Source organism: Setaria italica, chromosome IV, assembly GCF_000263155.2.
Source record: "Setaria italica strain Yugu1 chromosome IV, Setaria_italica_v2.0, whole genome shotgun sequence".
Taxonomy (NCBI): Eukaryota; Viridiplantae; Streptophyta; class Magnoliopsida; order Poales; family Poaceae; genus Setaria; species Setaria italica.
The window spans coordinates 34,530,097-34,549,250 of NC_028453.1; the positions used below are offsets into that span (position 1 = coordinate 34,530,097).

At 46.5% G+C, this 19,154-nt stretch overlaps 3 protein-coding genes and 1 long non-coding RNA gene across 4 annotated transcripts; 2 read left to right on the plus strand and 2 right to left on the minus strand.

Moving 5' to 3' along the window:
* Positions 1–3,907: 3,907 nt before the first annotated feature.
* Positions 3,908–6,590, minus strand: LOC101770548 (GTP-binding nuclear protein Ran-3). Its single transcript, XM_004965906.3, has 8 exons — positions 6,394–6,590; positions 6,119–6,188; positions 5,965–6,021; positions 5,692–5,809; positions 4,830–4,919; positions 4,551–4,730; positions 4,365–4,442; positions 3,908–4,245 (listed from the first exon to the last, which is right to left on the minus strand). Exons 1-8 carry the CDS (start codon positions 6,394–6,396, stop codon positions 4,176–4,178), a joined length of 666 nt encoding a protein of 221 aa, XP_004965963.1. The 5' UTR covers positions 6,397–6,590; the 3' UTR covers positions 3,908–4,175.
* Positions 6,591–7,255: 665 nt separating this feature from the next.
* Positions 7,256–10,741, minus strand: LOC101770959 (26S proteasome regulatory subunit 8 homolog A). Its single transcript, XM_004965907.2, has 8 exons — positions 10,447–10,741; positions 9,736–9,833; positions 8,983–9,207; positions 8,838–8,900; positions 8,597–8,760; positions 8,208–8,463; positions 7,989–8,099; positions 7,256–7,609 (listed from the first exon to the last, which is right to left on the minus strand). Exons 1-8 carry the CDS (start codon positions 10,649–10,651, stop codon positions 7,469–7,471), a joined length of 1,263 nt encoding a protein of 420 aa, XP_004965964.1. The 5' UTR covers positions 10,652–10,741; the 3' UTR covers positions 7,256–7,468.
* Positions 10,742–12,294: 1,553 nt separating this feature from the next.
* LOC105914300 lies at positions 12,295–13,018 on the plus strand. The gene is made up of 2 exons (XR_001163876.1): positions 12,295–12,685; positions 12,954–13,018. It is a non-coding gene; the product is annotated as an uncharacterized LOC105914300 (long non-coding RNA).
* A 515-nt stretch (positions 13,019–13,533) lies between these two features.
* Positions 13,534–15,299, plus strand: LOC101762178 (putative cyclin-dependent kinase F-2). The gene is made up of 2 exons (XM_012845309.2): positions 13,534–13,623; positions 14,754–15,299. The coding sequence occupies exons 1-2, from the start codon at positions 13,534–13,536 to the stop codon at positions 15,297–15,299; spliced, it is 636 nt and encodes a 211-aa protein (XP_012700763.2).
* Positions 15,300–19,154: the final 3,855 nt, after the last annotated feature.

The following is a 19,154-nucleotide window of genomic DNA, read 5'->3' on the forward strand; positions in this document are numbered from 1 at the left end:
AGCAAGGACTTGAACTTTGGAATCGGGCATAACATTTACAATCTAGTCCCTTTGTTTTTAAATATATATGTAATACTAATGATAAGATAATGAGATCATTTCAAACTAATTAGATTTTGACCTTATCAAACACATAGTTTGTCCGGTTTCGGTCAGGTTGAAAAAACATATGGCACGGTCCTGACATGAGGCCAAAAATTTAGGCACTGCCCCATGGATGCATCAGGCGAGGTTTCTTCAACTAAGGCTGACCATAGCCCGAAGTATTGGGTTAGGTTGTTTTTGGGGCAGGTCGAGTCGGGTTTGTCGTCTCAAGCAGCTCGAGCCTAATTAACTAGTCCTGAACGTCATAGTTTGAAAATAGGGGAATTAGAATACATGTTACTGACAATCCAAACATGACCAATCAGCTAGATAATTTAATCAATATATGGACGTTGCAAAATTATATTGGACGATACATAACGGGTATAAGACTTTTTTTTTTGCATGGTTACTATATTTAAGACATTTACTCCTCCAAATTGTAGATCGTTTTGGAGTCCTTAAGGGCGACACCATAGTCAGCTTGGAGCTATGGTGGTGCCCGATCTGTTTGCGTGGTAGAGATCGACTCTGTGCGGTTTCTAGATGACAAGGATTACCAGATAGTACATGACCATCAACTATCCTTGTATCAAAAGTTTCTAAGAAGACAATTGATGTAAGATGTTTGTTACAGGGACCGAAGCACGTAAAAGAAGTTCGAAACTTAGTCTTTCAAGCTTTCTTTCTTAATTTTTTTTCTTTCTTTTCTTTTGTGTTCCTCAATTGGAGGTTTGGAGTCTAAGTACTCGTGTAGCTTCTGGCCATGTGGCCGGATTTGTTTCTTTATGGTCGTAGACATTCGCATGTGAATGTTCAAGACTGGATGTTTTTCCTTAATTAAAAAAAGATACATAGATTTTTCTATGTATCTAAATATAATATATATCTAGGTGGATAGCAAAAATCATGTATCTACAAAAGGTAAAACGACCTGCAATTTGAAATAGAGGTAGTATATAATTCCTCCATGTAAACAAATAAAAATATGTGGATGTGCCTTACATATCTACTAGTATGGATTCGGTATCATAGGAAACACCCTTTTTTACTTAAAAAAATTGGTTAAAACATTCAAGCATGTACTGCAATAGAAAAAGGTCTAATCTGGTTAAATATGTGCTACTTCTTCTTTTGAGGAAACGTACTCTGTACCCTCTTTTTTAATATAAGAGGGAATGAACATTAAGGCACCGGTATAAGCTGCGCGTACCTTATAAGTGACCATGCACTTGGACATATACACCGTACCATCACCCCGTTGGTAGCCATCATGTGCATGGTCGGTCCTTAAACTTATCTTGCTGTATCACTTAGATCCCCGTACTCTTAAAATGTATATATAGCTCCCTAGGCTCAGAATGCAGATCTCACTCCTTAAATTTGGCTTCGAGTGTCATATAGGTCCCTAAACTCTTAAAATGCAGTGTCATCCTACTAATAAAACATGATAAAACCAAAATTTTATACTTTCAAGCAAGCCATTACTTTCATTGGCACATTTCTAGACTTGTTTTATTGCCCCGTTAGCTTCTCCCAATATTTGATCAGGAATTTATCTTATAAAACCCTGATTTTAGTTTAGTAAGTGCAACGAGTTATTTAAATTTGAACAATCTTCCAAGAATAACAGAGTATGCGTGTAATGCGCACCTAAAAGATCATCAACCTTTCTAGGTTTACCACATCAATATTCTCCACATACGTTGAGCTGAAATTCACTTTAATTATTTGACTATAATTAAATTATATCTATGTAAAATTAAGTTTTTATCAATTTAATTGAGACGACAATGCTTCTAGAGAGTATATGGATCTAGATGACACTCGAAGCCAAGTTTAGAGGGCTAGATCTGCATTCTGAGAGTATATGGATCTAAATGACACCTGAGCCTAAGTTTAGGAAGTCATATATGCATTTTGAGAATACAGGGATCCAAGTGACAGAACGAGACAAGTTTAAGGATCGATCATGTACTTTACCCCTTACCAAATTGATCGAGCAACAAAACTAGCAACAAAGAACGGATCTTATAGAGCAGGAGACGTTATAACAATAACGAAATTGCTTGATCCTGAGATCATTCATCTAACCTCTTAGTATACATTGCATCAATTATTGATGTAATGGCTGACTTTCCATAGCTGTTTGGGGTGGGCATTTAGGGTCGCAAACGAGGCAAGTTTTGCTTGCAGTCGGATTCCGATGCCGGACATTTTTCAGGCTTCAGACAGCAGAATTAAGCACAAACAATGGAGAAAACAATCACCCGATTCTCTTTTGCAAAATACTAGTTTCAACTTTCTCTAATCTAATGAGTAGTTTATTGCGGTATCATCACTACTTGTGTAGGTAAGATTATCCGAAGAACTCCTCCTTGTGCCTGCTCCGGCTTTTAGCGGCTGTGGACGACCTATTATTGTCATGTTTTAAAGTTCACCGATGTGATAATCCATTTAAAAATTTATCATAAATTTAAACACACAAACTACACCCTTTATATTGAACCTTAATTTACCTCTTACTGCTCGATTAGTGAGTAAATGTCCAAGAATCAGATAGGATGGGAGAAATAACCTCGTGTCACATATGAGGAGTAAAATATTGTATGCAAGATCTGTTGATTGACATTCTTATAAACATTGTCAAACGTGATAGATTTGTAAGATATATGGAGATAAGTGGAGATTACACATTAGTAGCAGAATATGCATGCATGATATGGTAGATAATGGCATGATATGAGGCTTTCGTATGTACTTACTCTGGTCCAACATAATTGGGTCATTTAACACATATAGTATTACCAAATATTTTTTGTAAAAATATGTATTTCAAATAAAAAAGAAACTTTGGACGAGAGGGGAGAGGAATTACAATCTAGAAGGCTGGAACATATGTTATGGACCTTCCGGACATGGTCAGCCAATCAGATACAGTAAAATCAATTTCGAGAAAGCACAATTAATAATGGAAGATACATTCATTCTGTAAGATATTTTTTTATCATAGTTATTATTTGCAAGACTTCTAATAATTTCTTCAGGTAAGCAAATAAAAAGATATTGATGCGTCTAACCGTAGGGATTTCTATTAAAGATAATCATTTTTTTACTTCAAAAAATGCTCAAAAGCTTTCAGACTGCAATATGCAAAAGTTCACAGCAATTAGAAAAACTAGGAATGTCATTTTCAAATGCTCACACTCAATGCATAAAAAGATAATTTATGATAAACAAGTTTAGATTGTTTGAATTGAATGCAGGTAACCCAAAACGTGACCTTCACTTATAGAGGGACGTGATCAAATACGAAACAACATGACTTGTTTTTGATAGCGATACAAGGGCCTCCGCGAGGATATGTAGCTCATAGATGAACAAAAACACCTTTTGCCTCAATCTTTTGGAGGGGCGCATTCAAGACTTGATTATGAAACAGGTAGAGCTTTTGTTTCTTTTCTTGTTTTGTTTGTGGATCATTCGGGTAAATGAAGCAACACAGGCACAAAATGCATTCAAAAGTTAACAGTATAATTTCGTAGTGTCTGAAAACTCAACAAAAACTTTATCTTGGTGTTTACCATTCCCCTTCAGGTCTTGTCCTCAGCTAAGTTTCTGACTGCCTAACAAGCTGCTCAAAAGCTCTTCGGAAGAGTCTTCAGGCGGTGGTAGTACGCGGACTATGCACTTGTTGGTCCTACACTTGTCTACTGATCCACGCCGGTTGTCTGTGCTCCTGGAAATAGAGGGTACTCGGTACTTTGCACTAAGGCATGCCGAGACAACGCATGTGGCCATGCTTGCAAGAACGGCCTCAACCGAGTGCCAAGTAGAACTACCACATATATATATTTCTCCAGAATATACCAAGAAATAGCTTGACCATCCAAATACAGTAGATCCTTGAGACGGAATTCACATCGGCAACCACTGAAACTGACGATAGCTAGCTAGTACAGAATTAAACCAGCTTCACCTGACGCTACGACTAAAATTCTGAAACGGAGATAGGTGTCTCTCTTAAAACCACCAACTAGTAGACCTAGAACTAAACTATGGCAGCCTGACAGCATCTTGCTGAGCTCAGCTCAGTCCATGATATCTTCGTCCTCGTCCGGCAGGGGCATCGACGCTGCAGCTGTAATCTCTTCCTCAATCCTGCATGCCACGAAAACCATTCCAGATTCAGAAGGCGCTCAGCATTATATAAACTGTATATTCAGCAAGGGGAGTCACTATCAGCGTCGGATAAACATAATGATCGATTGCTCACTTACTTCTTCTGTGCAGCAAGGTCAATGGTCACGTCGGCAGGGACGAGCGCGATCTCCGCCTCGAACCTGAGGTCCATGTTCCTGCATTTACAGCCATCAGTCATGCATTGGATTGTTAATCGTTTGGTCTCGGTATAACATTGCGATCAAGAGGAAGCCAGGCATGTATAGAATGATGACAATACCCACCCTGCGAGCTTCCTTGCAAGGTAGAGGAAAGGCTTCTCGAAGTTGTAGTTGCTCTTGGCGGAGATCTCATAGTACTGAAGGTTCTTCTTCCTATGGTAGGTCACCATCTTGGCCTTCACCTGCCGGTTCTTCACGTCCACCTTGTTGCCACACAGGACAACCGGGATGTTCTCACAGACCCTAATATGAACCAATGGAGCAATTATTAAAAGATGCATTCAGACCAATTAAGGACACTGAAACAAGTGGCAGGTGAGCAATTCAAAGCATATTTTTTACCTGCTGATGTCCCTGTGCCAGGTGGGAACATTCTTGTAAGTGAGCCTTGAGGTGACATCGAACATGATGATGGCACACTGGCCATTGATGCTGCACAATTGAAACATATAAGCAAAAACCTTTGATGATGGCATCTATCTGTACTGACACACGCCTGACAAATCCTTAGTAAATCATCTAGTCTTAGTTCTTGCAGACATCTCTACCAGCTCTAGTACAATGTCACTCTATGGTTACCACAATGGACTTGGACCTACTCCAGCTGTCAAGGCTGCTCTACACATTAATTTATATCATCAATTTTTACTTGTACTAGCTTGTTTAAACACCTTTTTTTCTGAGCTTATTAGAAAGAAAAATCAGGGATCAACCCACTGAATTTCAAATTACATCAGCCAGTATGGTTTGAATTCAAGAAAATCACTTAATGACAAGTCCCTCCAGGGATTTCTACCACTTCGTGCAGCATTGTCTACCAGCATTGGATCATTTGAAGCTATCCAAGCTGGTCTCCACGTTGACCTTTCTGAGTATGAGTGATGCTACTGAATGATTGATTTTTGTTGTTGATAAGACCAGACAATGTGAACCAAAAGATTCTAATGCAGTTATTTGGATAATTACTTATAAATACCAGTGCATTACTTGTTACTCCCTCCGTCCGAAATTACTATTCGTTTTAGCTTTTTTTATATACATGGCTTTTCTAGGTATCTAGACATAGCATATATCTAGGTGCATAGCAAAAGCAATGAATCTAGAAAAAACTAAAACGAATAGTAATTTGGGACGGAGGAAGTACTAGCTACAAAAATCAGGATAGCAACATCTGAATCAAGAACTAAGGTTACAAGGATCTTACTAGTATCCATCGCGGAGGCCACCAAACTTCTCCTGGCCGGCCGTATCCCAGCAGTAGAATCTCAGCTTGCCATGGCTCGTGGTGAAGTCCAACGGCCGCACCTCCACACCAATGGTTGCTGCAAAATGTCAAGCACATCAAGAACGACCAACTCAATCAGACAACTGGCGCACATCTTTAACAGCAAAAGGAACAGGTTCTTCTATTCCCTTCATGAAGAACCCGAAATATCACTATGCAAACGAGAACAATGCGGAAAATTCTGCGGCTCACGTTCGTATCGCTTCTCGAACTCCCCACTGATGTGCCTCTTCACGAAGGTCGTCTTCCCTGCAAGAACAAACAAGCACAGATTAACAAAAGTTCAGACACAGGCAACATTGTGGTGTGATTGATACGCGGCCCGCAACAAGGTCAAGCGTCTCACCGGTGCCGCCGTCGCCGACGAGGACGAGCTTGAAGCTGGGGTAGTCCACGGGCTGGGTGTTCGGCAGCGCCTGCGTCCGTACACAAAGACAAACTAATTAATCAGCACGTACGAGAGAAAGATGTCGCGACGAACTAGACGATTCCGAAGAGCGAAACGGATCATCAGGTATCCAAGAACGACGTCGATCTCGCTTGCACACCAAATAAACCGAAACCCTCGAGGGAGACCGAGACGAACAAACAATCAGCAAAGGTTCAAGAGCGGAAACGCACCATCGGGGTCGTCGAATCCTTGGGCCTGGGGTTCGAGGCGCGAGGCAGCGAGGTCTCGGAGACGGCTGGTGGGCGAGGGGATCGGACCGGATCGCCGGCGACGGGGGGTGCTCGGGTTGGGAGGATGCGGCGGTGCGGCCGTGGCTGGGTGGCGACCGCCTTATATGAGCGTCGGCTGCTTGGGTTCGACGCGACCGCCTGCGCCCCGGTTGCCCGGTGCCGGTGGCCGCCGATGACTTTCTAGGCCGTCGGATGGGGTAGCGTGTTACCAACTCTGCCGTCCACGTGTCCCCGGGAAAGCTAGCTTCCTTCCGACGCAGTGCCGTCGCGTAGGATTCACGCAGGGGAAATCGGAGCCCGACTGACTTGAAATTCATGTGTACATTAATTCACGTGCTTACTTCAATTTTTGCTTCTTTTCTATGTTATCCTTTGATCAAACACTTGTAACGTTCCATACTTGCATTCATATGGACCTTTTTCTAGGAAACACTCGTATGCACATGTATAGTTTGTTTTTTTGTTTTTTGCATGATGATGAAAATAGGTAGGGTCACCCTACCAATTTCCTCCAAAAAGAAAGAGCTTCTGAAGGGGAAAAGAGATCCAGGTCCGGCTCCAGCTTTTTTTCAGGCCTAGCCAGATAACGCAGGCTTCATTCCAGCCTCAGCGGCAATTTGGCAATTCATATGGTAATATTTGGCAAAAAAAATGATTAAATGTATTCAAAAGGCATTCTTAGCATGACTCATTTTGACAATGGCACACTGGCGATTCCCAAACCCGCATGATATTTGGGCGAAGGATGGCAAAACAGGGGGGGCGATTATGCGACACGATAAAGCACAACACGAGAAGCATCTGAAAAACTGATTTTTCATCCCCCACACCTCTTTGATGAACCAATGAACGAAATTTAACTTGTAAAGCTGTTACACGAGTACACGTCATCGACAGGTTTGACAAACATTTTCAGAATCTCACAACAGTTAATCCGACAACGCACGGCCATTCGCTTCAGCCCTTCAGCTGTCTCAGCACGGAAGCATTGGCCCTGGCACGAGAGGTGACCACCTCACTTCCAGAGTTTCCGCAGTGACATGTTCTTCTCCGTATCCTTCTTCATCACCTTTGCCACGGCCATATCAAAATCCTCCTGGGTGACGTGCACTCTTCTCTCGCGAAGGGCAAACATTCCCGCTTCTGTGCAAATAGCCTGCAAAACCCAGAATCAACTTGGGAAATTCATGTATACACACTACAGTATCTGTAGATGTCAGACTTCCAGTACACAAATGACAGAGCAATACTGGGGACACGGAACTAAAGTTTTGCCTAATTGTACAGCTAAAATCGTGAGGGTGAATCAGGACAACTGCTAATTTTTGCACTCGCTACCCGGGCTGAGTCTTGCGTAGATGACATTTTAACTACATGGACTAAAATGGTGCTAATAACTGAACCTGGAACTGCTTAAAGTAGTTTTTGTGTTCACTGATCACTGTGCACTGTCCAATTCTGAATGTTTTTTTATTCTTACTTAAGACACATTTTCTAAAGTAGAATGTTGGCGTATCAGTGGAACCAATACACACCTTCAACTCTGCTCCTGATGCTCCATTCATCTTCGCAGCGATCTTCTTCAGATCAATGTCACGCATCAAGTTCATTCTTCTGGAGTGGATCTTCAAAATATCAAAGCGAGACTACAAGAGAAAATGATTACAGGTAAGTCAAAATTAGCAGCAGATAATTAGGCAGTACTACGAACATAATTGATAAAAAACTAGTGTGCTTAGTACTGCACCACTTACAGTTTCATTCGGATTTGGAAATTCAATCTTCCTGTCAATGCGGCCAGGCCTCAGGAGGGCTTGATCCAATATGTCTATCCTGTTTGTTGCCATAAGAACCTTAATCTTGTGTGTTGCCTCAAAACCATCAAGTTGGTTTAGAAGCTCAAGCATGGTTCGCTGAACCTCACTGTCACCACGACCACCTCCTGACCCCATCCTAGCAGATCCTATGGAGTCTATTTCGTCCATAAATATAATGGATGGTGCATGTTCCCTGTCAAAATAAAATGAGGTACTAATACCTTAGACTACGTACAGTATGCACACATTTATCTCAAATCTTAGAATCCCATTGAAGTAACACTGACAGTGATGATTTGATTGCAACATAAACTGAGAGTGTTTACCTAGCCATCACAAAAAGTTCGCGAACCATCCGGGAACCCTCTCCAATGTACTTCTGAACCAGCTCAGAACCTGAGACCCTAATGAAGGTGCAGTCCGTGTGATGAGCAACCGCACGTGCAAGTAATGTTTTTCCTGTACCTGGAGGGCCATAGAGAATGACACCCTGAAAGATGAAAAGGTAAATATTAGTATATCATCCACTTGATTGATGGCATAAAGGGGTAGTAAACAAATCCTAACCGTTGGTTGGGCAATGCCAAGACTCTCAAACAACTCAGGATGCTTAATTGGAAGCTCGATCACCTGAAGATTGAGTTTTTAAGCCAGAGTGCTAACAGTAGTATGAAACAACAAAATGTACTGTGCCATGAAACTCCTTACACACCTCTTTGATCTCTTTAATTTGCTGATCAAGACCACCAATCATATCGTATGTAGAATCAGGAACCTTCTCAACCTTCATAAGATTAACCAATGGATCGACTTTACTGGGCAGGATAACATGAAGCATATAGCTGCCGCTTCGAAGAGCAACTCTTGTGGAAGGCATGAGCTTTGCAATATCTATGCTTTTATCAACATCTACGATGTATTTGCCTTCTGGATGCACCTGAGAGATTGCGATAACCAATTAAATACAGTAGGATGAATGGAAAACTCAGTCTCGTTCAAAGCATACATGCCAATACAAATACATCTGCTTCAATACGTACTTTGAGCCACCCTATGAAAAAATAACAGGAAAAGAAAGGGAGAATCGAAACAGAAATAATTTTAATAAAATCTCTTGGCATTCTGCAACTATGTATCATCTTTAAAACTATGGATATTTTTCCACAGAAATCATTAGTATGCTGTGTCAAATGAGGAGTGCCTGGCTCTGAAATCTAAGATGAATTCTATAGATAAAACATCATTTCAGTTTTTATTCTATTCCCAATTTAGACTCATCACCAAGTACTACTAGATATTTGCATAGCAATAGAAATAGAAGTCCACATATATTAGTTCGCATGTAGTTTTTTAACAGCATACTTTTGGAAGTTGCAGAAAGGACATAATTGTTCCTCTCCACGAAAAGGTAATGCTCCATCAAGTACAGCACTTTAGAAAAGCAAAGCAAAGAAAGGAGATGTACCTTCACTAGAACCTTTGATTTGCTCATCACCTTCACAACCTCACCAACATGTGAAGCCGGTTCTTGAAGCAGACGCAACTCATCCCGGCAAAATTTGACTGCAATGCAAAATTTCGCAAGACAGAAAAGAGTGATCAACAATAGTAAGAACAAACATAGTTCATTCCAAAATACCCATTGCCAATTTATCTACACAATAGCATCTAGCATCAGCACCTCATCTAAAGCAGACTCCATGGATGCCCTACACAGAATGCATAATACATGCTAATGTCTAGATACAATGTAACATTGAAATTTAACCATGGAAGCCGCAGCGAATTGTTAAAGTTAGAATTTTTCAGCAGTTAATTAGACCAGGGTACTAGAAAATAGGCAACTTTCAATTCTGAAAAGAGATGCTAGCATCTTCAGGACTACACGCACAACAAAACTCATCAATCCCCAGCATGAAACACAAAGAACAAAACAGGACCAGAAAATTCCCTGCGGCAAGCGAGACCTGAATCTAAAACCTAACCGATGAGGCCTTGGATTAAATATGAAAATTTCCGAACACAATTCTATTTTTTTCCTAAAAAAGAACGAAAGCATAACTCAGCGGATCGTCTTTTGGGTACACTCCACACGCCCGAATTAAACCAAACAAGGAGTCCGGCCTACTGCGAGACCAGGGTTTAGGGTTTGGGGGAACCGGCGGCGCTTTGATACCTCGGGAGTTGATGACGTTGCGCTGGGCCTCCTGGCGGCGGAGGTCTTTGATCTTCTGCAGGAGCCCGAGGTCCACGTCGTGGATCTGCTGCTTGTAGTACCGCTCCAGCCCCTTCCCCACGCCACTCCCCTTCGCCGCGGCCGCCTTGTCGCCGTCCGCCGGCAGCGCCGACGGCTGCGAGACGTCCATCGCCACCGTCGCCATCGCGCGATTCGCTTCGCCGCTTCCCTCCCCGCGGCTGGATTTTGTTTGTTCGCGTTCGGTTTCGACGAGGAGCTCTGCTGCTTTCGTGGGCTGGTGGGCTTCGATTCTGCTCTGGAGCCTGGGCTCGTGCGGGAATATATATAGGACTGAAGAAGGAGCCGCCTCGGATGCCCACACGATCTTCTTGTGGCTGAAGTTGAAGTCTCGGGCCCACCGGATTCGATTCAAATAGAATTTGAATACGGATCGGATTAATCTCGAAGCTGCCTTGCCTCTTGGTCTCTTGGAGGAGCTCGAGATTCAAGCTGTCAGGGCCTAGGTTGTTCTGAATGCCACCATAGGTCTCAACCGCAACAAGTTTTTTTCTATTTCGTTTTCATAGGCTAGATTACATTTAACTCTTGCATAACTTAGTATTTAGTGCTACAATTCATTGATTATCTCCAGCAATTCTTCAATAAAATTTCTTAATAACTAGTTAACAAGGATATCTCAATATCTCTTTTATTATTACTGGGAGAGTTACTTTTGCAGTCTCCTAATAATCTCATCCCAATCCAACTACCATTTTAGGAGAGTCACAGCTTCTCCTTTATTTAGGGAGAGTTAGGGTGAATTATTGGATTGTCCCAATAATTATTGGCAAAAGGGAAAGTAGAGTCTGCTGCAGCACTATTGTTTCAACGACTCTCCTAATATGGTAGTTTAATTGGGGACTGGGGTTCTGCTGGAGATGCTCTTAGTGTATATTTTCATTATTAGACCCCTATGGTTGGGTGAAACCCACTTTCTTAATCTATATCTATACCTATTATTAAAGCAAGCAACGTCTCTGCCAGCTTTTTTTCGTCCGTCGTGGTCATTTTGCAAAAAAGTTCCTTAACTTTTTAATAATCAACCCGCAGTCCAAATGCTGAAAAGAGGGGAGCTCGGGTGGAAAAAGAAGGGAAGGGAGGGGGTTAAAGGGAAAAAGACTTCTCCTTTCTTCACAACAGAGAGGCGGAGGGAGATTGGGCGCGGACGGCCGGCAGCGTCGGTGGTGCGGCAGCCGGTGTCCTGGGCTCAGCCACGGCCGTGGAGAGGGGGAGGAGGGAGAGTGTGAAGGGCGGCCCGACCGCGGGTGCGGACTGCGAAGACGAGGTCAAGCGAGCTCCGGCGGCACGCGATGGACGGGGCGGTTGTGCTGCACCGCTACCCCAGAAGCCATTTTCTCCGGCCAGGCTCCCTTGCAGGGTCGCCGTACGTGTAGGGCCGCGGGCGGCCAGAGCCATGATGGCCATCTGCAGCATGAGCCGGAACGTGTCGCGGATGTTGTTGGCGCTGAACTCCTTGAAGCTCTTGGCGTAGTCGCCGCCTTGTAGGAGGAACACCCGGCCCAAGGCCGCCTCCCCGAGCCGCTCCTCCAACTTCCGCGTCTCTCCCGCGGACACCAGCGGCAGGAACGGCTCCAGCGCGCACTCCGTGGCCTCTAGCGTGACGGAGTGGCAGCCGGAGCGTCGCGCACTCGGAGGCGGCGGGGATTGCAAGCCGCCCACCAGGTATAATCCCACCTCGCCAATTTACACCCAAAATCGTGGGCTTAAAACCGGAATGCGGATACAGGTAATGTCTCCAATTAATTATGAGCTTAAAACCCGGGATGCGGATACAGGTAATGTCTCCAATTAATTGACACCCGATGCGGGAGCGGGGAGGCCGAGGAGCAGGAGGAGCGCGGGCGGCGGAAGCGGCAGTGTAGGATGGGGGAGCGGACGCATCGGGAGCGGGCGGAGGCTGTGGTGGCATGGAGTGGCGGCCAGAGAGGGGTGACGGTGGGAGGCATGGCAGCTGGCCGGAGCCGGCGGCGGTGATGCCGACTCGGCAGGGGGAGGGAGGCTGGGGTTAGATGTGGCAAGTTGGTGTTCGCCGTCCAACGCCGACCAGCGCTAGCGCTCGAGGCCTGAAGCAGCAGACTCCCGCGTGGCAGCGCTTGGCCCCTCAAGGCCATCCGAAGCCACCACGGACAGGGATACAACAGCTCCTACAGCAGCCCAGGTAGCCGGCTAAGTGAATCTTGATGCTATTGTTGATTTGGTTGAACGGCCTTAACTGTTGTGTGATGTAACATGCACAGCAAATTTCAAGCGTGTATCAAGCAGCTGATAGCATCATTTCTTAGTGCTGTGTGCCTAACCAATTCAGTGAGATTGACAGGCTCTAGAGAATGATTAACAGAGCTAGGCTGTAGATGCTCTTGGTTGTACCTCTACCGAGTATGCTGTACCGGCATTAATTAGTAGCATAAGCGTTTTGGTTGTTGCAGGATTGACAGTAAGCAAACGAACCTGGGGAGATTGATGGAAGCAAATGGACCGAAGCTGTTAAAATCATCATGGCACTTTTACAGGTTTTCAGTAGAAAATCAAGAGGTCAGTTGCTCTAAATTAATAAGATAAAATGCTCCATGTATGAGTCAACAGACAAAAAAAGACACTTCATAAGTTCTCCCTTCTTTATTTTGGATCCAACAGTATGATCCTAGCCTCCTGGTGATTCCCTTTTCAGGTCTACTGGTCAATGGTGCTAAAGCAGCTCGCACTCAATTTGTATAATCTTGATAAGCTGGATTGGTTCCTAACCGAACGGACCCTAAGCCAGCCTAGCTAGAAACGCCTAGTTCACGCCAATCACGCGCAGAGAGGCACTTGCTGCAATGGCTTTCCCGCGTGTAATCCGCTACCTCCGGCGTCTCGCCGGCCGTCAGGCCGGGTTGGACGGCCGCATCCCCGCGAGGCCGCGATTGGTCGCCACCAGCAGCCGCTGCTCATCGACTCCGGGCGCGTCCTGATGCTACTCGGCGCCGTCGTTCTCGTGCATCTCAGCTGCTCGGCGAGGCGGTCGCCATGCTGACGCTCGCCGCGCGCGGCGATTTCCCGGACTCGTGGCCGCCGTCGCGGCCGTCGCACTGGCGCTCCGCGTCTACTGCTTGTTTGGTGGCGTCTAATCTAACGTCTAAGCCTCCATGAATAGCGGTGTAGTGCCATTTTCTCCTGCCTTACGTGTTGAATGTTGTTGTCGCTGCTAAGAAGGCTATCTAGTACTCCATCCGTGGTTCATCAGCGGTTCCCCAGCTAGTGAGCTACATCCCGACTACCTCGTTTCTCATTGTGTGGCCGTCCTGTAAATTGTACCCTCCGTTCCAAAATGTAATAAGTTTTATGCTAACTCAAGCGTTTTTTTTTACTTTGAGGAAATTTATAGAAAAATACATTATATAAGCTTGAACAAAATTTGATAAATTTGGCTTAAGACAAAATAAAACATCATACATTTTGTAAAGGAAGGAAGGAGTAATAGCTACGTACTGAATGCAAGTCTGTTCTCCATTCTTCTCTGAGTAGTGCTACTTTTGAATAATGAACTTCAATATGAGATGCATTATTGTGATATTGTTGTCATTTTGTCACAGCTTTGCCTTTAGAATGAATCATACTAGCGAAGATTAGTTCGCGAAAAGTGGATCACAAACTAGTAACAAGAGTCAAGAGCCTGACAAAGTTAGATCATACGGCTGATCACTAACTATAAAGTCTTGAGGACACGCGCGCAGGCCGCCCAAATCATCCCAATCTGCAGTGCTCTCTCGTTCTCCACTTTCCCGGCACGCCTAGGACTCCATCCCGCTCAGCTTTTCGATCGATGATGGCGGCGGCGTTCGCAGCACACAAGCGTCCGGCGGCGGATGAAGCTTGAAGGCCGGCAAGAAGCGGGCGCGCTACCAGTCCGACGACGAGACGCTCGAGGAGATCGGGGAGGGCACGTCCGGCGTGGTGGCCGAGGAGCGGGATCGCCGCACGGGGGGAGACGGTCGCCGTCAAGCGGATCCGCGGCGGCGAGGGTGACGGCGGCGGCGGCGCCACTCCGAGCCTTCCCGCGGCCGCGGGCGAGGCTGCCGCGTGCCCGCCGCGGGCACCCCGCCGTCGTGCAGATCAAAAACGTCGCCACGTTCCAGACGACCGGCCATCTGGCGGTCATCGTCACGGAGCTCGCCTTCGGTCCCAGCCTCTGCAGCCGGCTCACGCGGCCCTTCTCCGAGGACGAGACGCGCGGTTCCATGAGGTAGCTCCTGCGGGCGGCGGATGAGCTGCACGCCACCGGGACAGTCCACGGCGACATAAACCCCGGCAGCATCCTCGTCGGCCCCGACGGCAACGGCGCGCTCAAGATCCGCGGCTTCGGGTGCGCGTGGACGGTGAGGAGCGTCGGGAAGACGATGCGCCCGGAGGATCCCGTGGGCACATTGCGGGACCGCTCGCCGGAGCAGCTGATACGCAGCAGCGGGTGCTACGGGCCCGAGGTGGACATCTGGGCCCTGGGGTGCGTGATGGCCGAGCTCCTCACCGGCGGCGAGCCCCTGTTCACGGCGACCACGGAGGAGGACATGATCACGATGGGGGTGGAGGCGTTCCACGGGATGGTGGAGCTGTCGGTTGCCGGGCGCGAGGTCCTTGCTGGCCTTCTGGCCTTCCACTCCGAGGAGAGGCTCACCGCGGCGGACGCGCTCAAGCACCGGCGGAGGAGGATGCGGAGGCGATGTCCCCTGCGGCTGCCGAAGCGGAGCTCCCTGGCTTTGTGCCGTCGTTCTCTGAAGCGTAGGAGAGTCCAGTAGCTTGCTGTGGTGTATGATGCGTTGCAATGTTCTTGGCTCCTAGCTCTGTAATCTCAACAAGTTGGCAGGGAGGGATACATTGTTGTTGCTGTTGGTTCCATATCTCATTTGCCGCAGATTGCCAGCACCGGCGGCTAGAGCCTCCCCATGTTGATCCCCGAATGGTGAATCCCCCATCCACCGGCATTTGTGTTCTCCCGGAAAGCACCATTAACGTTTATCTTCAGGTACAGTTTCTTGCGAAACATAAAAAGGTGAATTGACTCTCTCTAAAGAAAGAAAGAAAAGCCGAATTAACACATGATCAAATCATCATCCAAGGCATGGCAATAACCTCACCTCACCTCCATGCAGTCGTGCAGAAGTACTATATATTCTATATATCTGCTCTGTTCCATCAAGATAGAAGTGTGTTCTGCTTCTGCACTTCTGCTGAAGCAACTGATCAACCCCAGCAACACGTACGCTCTACACGCTGTGATGGCGTGATGCCCCCGCCGGAAATGCGCTTGTGGCGGATGGGCCGCCGCCACCACGGCGTACACGGTGGCTTGCCACGGCTGCCCCTCGACTCCGGCTCCGCCTTTTCATGCTGATCCGCGCGCTCGCCTTCATGTCTCACTGTCTCAGGACTCAGGTGACGGGCTGTAGCGCCGCCGACATGTTCGTCGCCTTCTCCCTCTGGCTGCTTGGCGCGGCGCTCGCTATGCCTTCTCCCTCGTCGCGCGGCAGTTCCCCTGACTCGCCGGCGCCGGCGCCGCTCTCGCAAGGGCGGTCCGCGACTACTTCCTTGGCGGCCTCTGAGGCTCTCCGTGATCGTCCAACGTGTCCAGCGCGGGCAAGAGTTCCGTCTGGTGCAGTTTGTTCGTCGCTTGTTTTCCAGCTGCATCGACATCCATGATCCATCGTGCCTGCCACAAAGTTACCTCGCTGCAACACTTTTCGACTGCCTCGGTTGAACTATTTTCGGCCGTGTCCTCTGCTGCTCTGCGCCATAGCCATCACATGCAGCAGCAAAGCAGGCAGCAACGCCGAGCATGTGCTCCTCGCCTTCGTCCTCTGGCTGCTGCTGCCTGATGGGGTCCCGATGCGCTCGGTCGTCGGCTCGTCGCCCGGCTGTTCCCACGGGCTCGCGGCCAAGGAGGCGGAGCACCGGTGGGCCCAGTTCATCATTGCGTCATATCCCAAATACCACATGTTACCGTCCTGCAGTTTCTTTCGAATGTCACTTCCCTATTGTCCTGCTGAACGCAGTGGATCCCCCCGCGTGAGGCGTCCACGCCGTCGACGAACCAGTGATTCCGAAGCCCACGTAGCTGCACGAAGAACAATCCCACCCAGCGGAGAGAAAAGTAAGTAGGGTGCGGCATACTTTTGGACGGGGCGACCACCCACAGCACACGTCGGCGCACTGGCGCAGATCGCCCACTTTTTTATTCATTGCATTTCCGGGAACGCGACGTTCCACCTGTTCACGGTCCATCCTTTGTGCCCACATCTTTGTAACCATGAGTAAGCTGTTGTGACACAACGTTAAGAGACTATCGTGGACACTAGCCAAGTGATGGTGTTTGGGCAATACGCACGCAGGGATGCAATGCAAGTGCGTTTGTACATAGAGGGTTCGCTAACAAACTAACGGACTATATACATCTCTAAATACAGGTCTTCGCAACTGGCCTGTCCGTGGTTTTTATGGGACGCAAAACTGCTACTCATCATGTAGAGCTTAAGACAGCAGGGGTCAAATACCTACCGACGAGACTTTATGCTTCAATTTCCACATCAAGATAGTATACACTCTGGGTATTTCACAGCCACAATGGATCTCTGTCCCTTGTGTAAAAACGACGACTTTGAACCAGATCAGATTGTTGGCACGTTGGTGGGCGCGAGTGGGACAAACAGTTGCTCGAAAGGGGACCAAAACGACGAACGTCCGACCGCTATAAAAGCCCTGCGCGAGTGCGCACTCTTCAACACTCATCGTCACGTCCAAAAAGGAGTCCTACTTCACGCAGATACAGCGGAAGACGAAGATACAGCGGAAGACGACGATGGCAGCACCGCTCGCCCGGTACCTCCGACGTCTCGCGGCGATGGCTGCCATGGACGGGCGCGCCCGCGCGATCGGCGGCCACCAGCAGCTGCTCGTCGACTCCGCCCGTGTCCTTCTGCTGCTCGGCTCCATCACGCTCACGCACCAGCTGACCCGGAGCGCGCCCTCGTCCGGCAACGTGGAGCTGCACCTGGTCCTCGGACTCGTCATCTGGCTGCTCGGCGCGGCGCTCGTGACACTGTCGCTCGTTGCCCGGCGGTTCCCAAGGCATGCGGCTGCTGGTGTTTGTATTGCGAGGGCGCTCCGCAACTACTTGCTTGGCGGTCTCTGAGCCCAGTTCACAGGATCCAAACGAAACGAGGCAGAGCACCGGTGGGTCTTGTACTCTCGTTCATCGCTGTATCGTCCTACCACCACTTTCGTTCAACTATTACCTTTGAAAATTCTCCAACCAGGCGGCCGTTTAATTACGTGTATACAATAAGTTGCTTCGTCAATTATGATGATTAAGCTCCGCATCCAAATATTGGATAAAATTAACTCTATTATTATTATGTCGAGGGCGCAGTGGGCCGTGAGGCCATCCGCCGGGGGGAGAGGGAGAGAATCGACGAAAGAAAATAGGAAAAAGGTCCTCTTAGACTCTTAGCAACTCCTCATCCAACAAGTAGTGATCATCGCTCTCTCCATAACAACAGAAGGCCCATAGAATGGTAGTGCATTTCGGCCCAGACCAAGTCCCACCAAAATCTGACAAGGCGACAGCTTCCCACTCGCGCAGTTTGGCAGCCAAATTTCGACGAAAATTTCACGAAATTCCTTCGTTTTCACTGGTAAACGAAATAAGTCAATTTTGATAAAAAAATGTCATAACTTTTGAATTTTTTACCTTTATATGCCTTCTATAAGCTTCAACATCGTTACATAGCGCAGTGGTGGAGCAGCTGTTGCTCACACCTTGGCCGGGACTTAAAAAGGAAGTAGAAGCATTTTGGGATCGAACCGTGCTCCTCTAAATCGCTTCAAACCTACAGAACCACCAGTGGAAATGCATCTGCGACACGCACGTGATATAAAAAAGAATTACATATAAGATGTTTATATAATTATAAGACATCATAATTATTGATATGTCAATATTCCATCGTAATCATAATTAACTATGATACTTATTTGTATCCTTTCACTTAAACCATTACAAGACTCATCACGATACAGACCTGGTTCCAACCATTTATTGAATGTTTACTATTTATTAAAAATTATAACATATAACAATTCAAAATGAAACTCTACCTCTGGTGGAATCATTAAACAAAAAATTATATTTATAAAAAATCTAGTAAACAATAATTTTATATCTTTAGCAAAGATATACATACAGTGAGAACATATTTTCAAAAAACTTGAAGAAACTATATGAAAAAAACTTGAAGAAACTACAGTATTCAAAAACTTAATCCATACTATTTTGTAAGTATCTTTTTTAAACTTAACTTATGATTTATACAGATCCTCAAATGTAACGCACGTGATTTCTAAAATTCTAGTAAGAACATCCTAACTTTCGGCAGCACTACCTAATATTCTAGTATTTTTCTCATAACACTTTGAACGGAATTTCTAAGCACATGGAAATCATAATGCTCTATTTAGCAGAGCTTCCAGAGCTGATTCTCTATTGAATCCACCAGGAGCTCTGCCAAATAGTTTTTCAGAGAGAAGTGATTCACTGCTGATTCTGTAAAGTGATTCTCTAAAATGAACTAAGAGGCTGGAAGCTGAAAAAAGTAGCT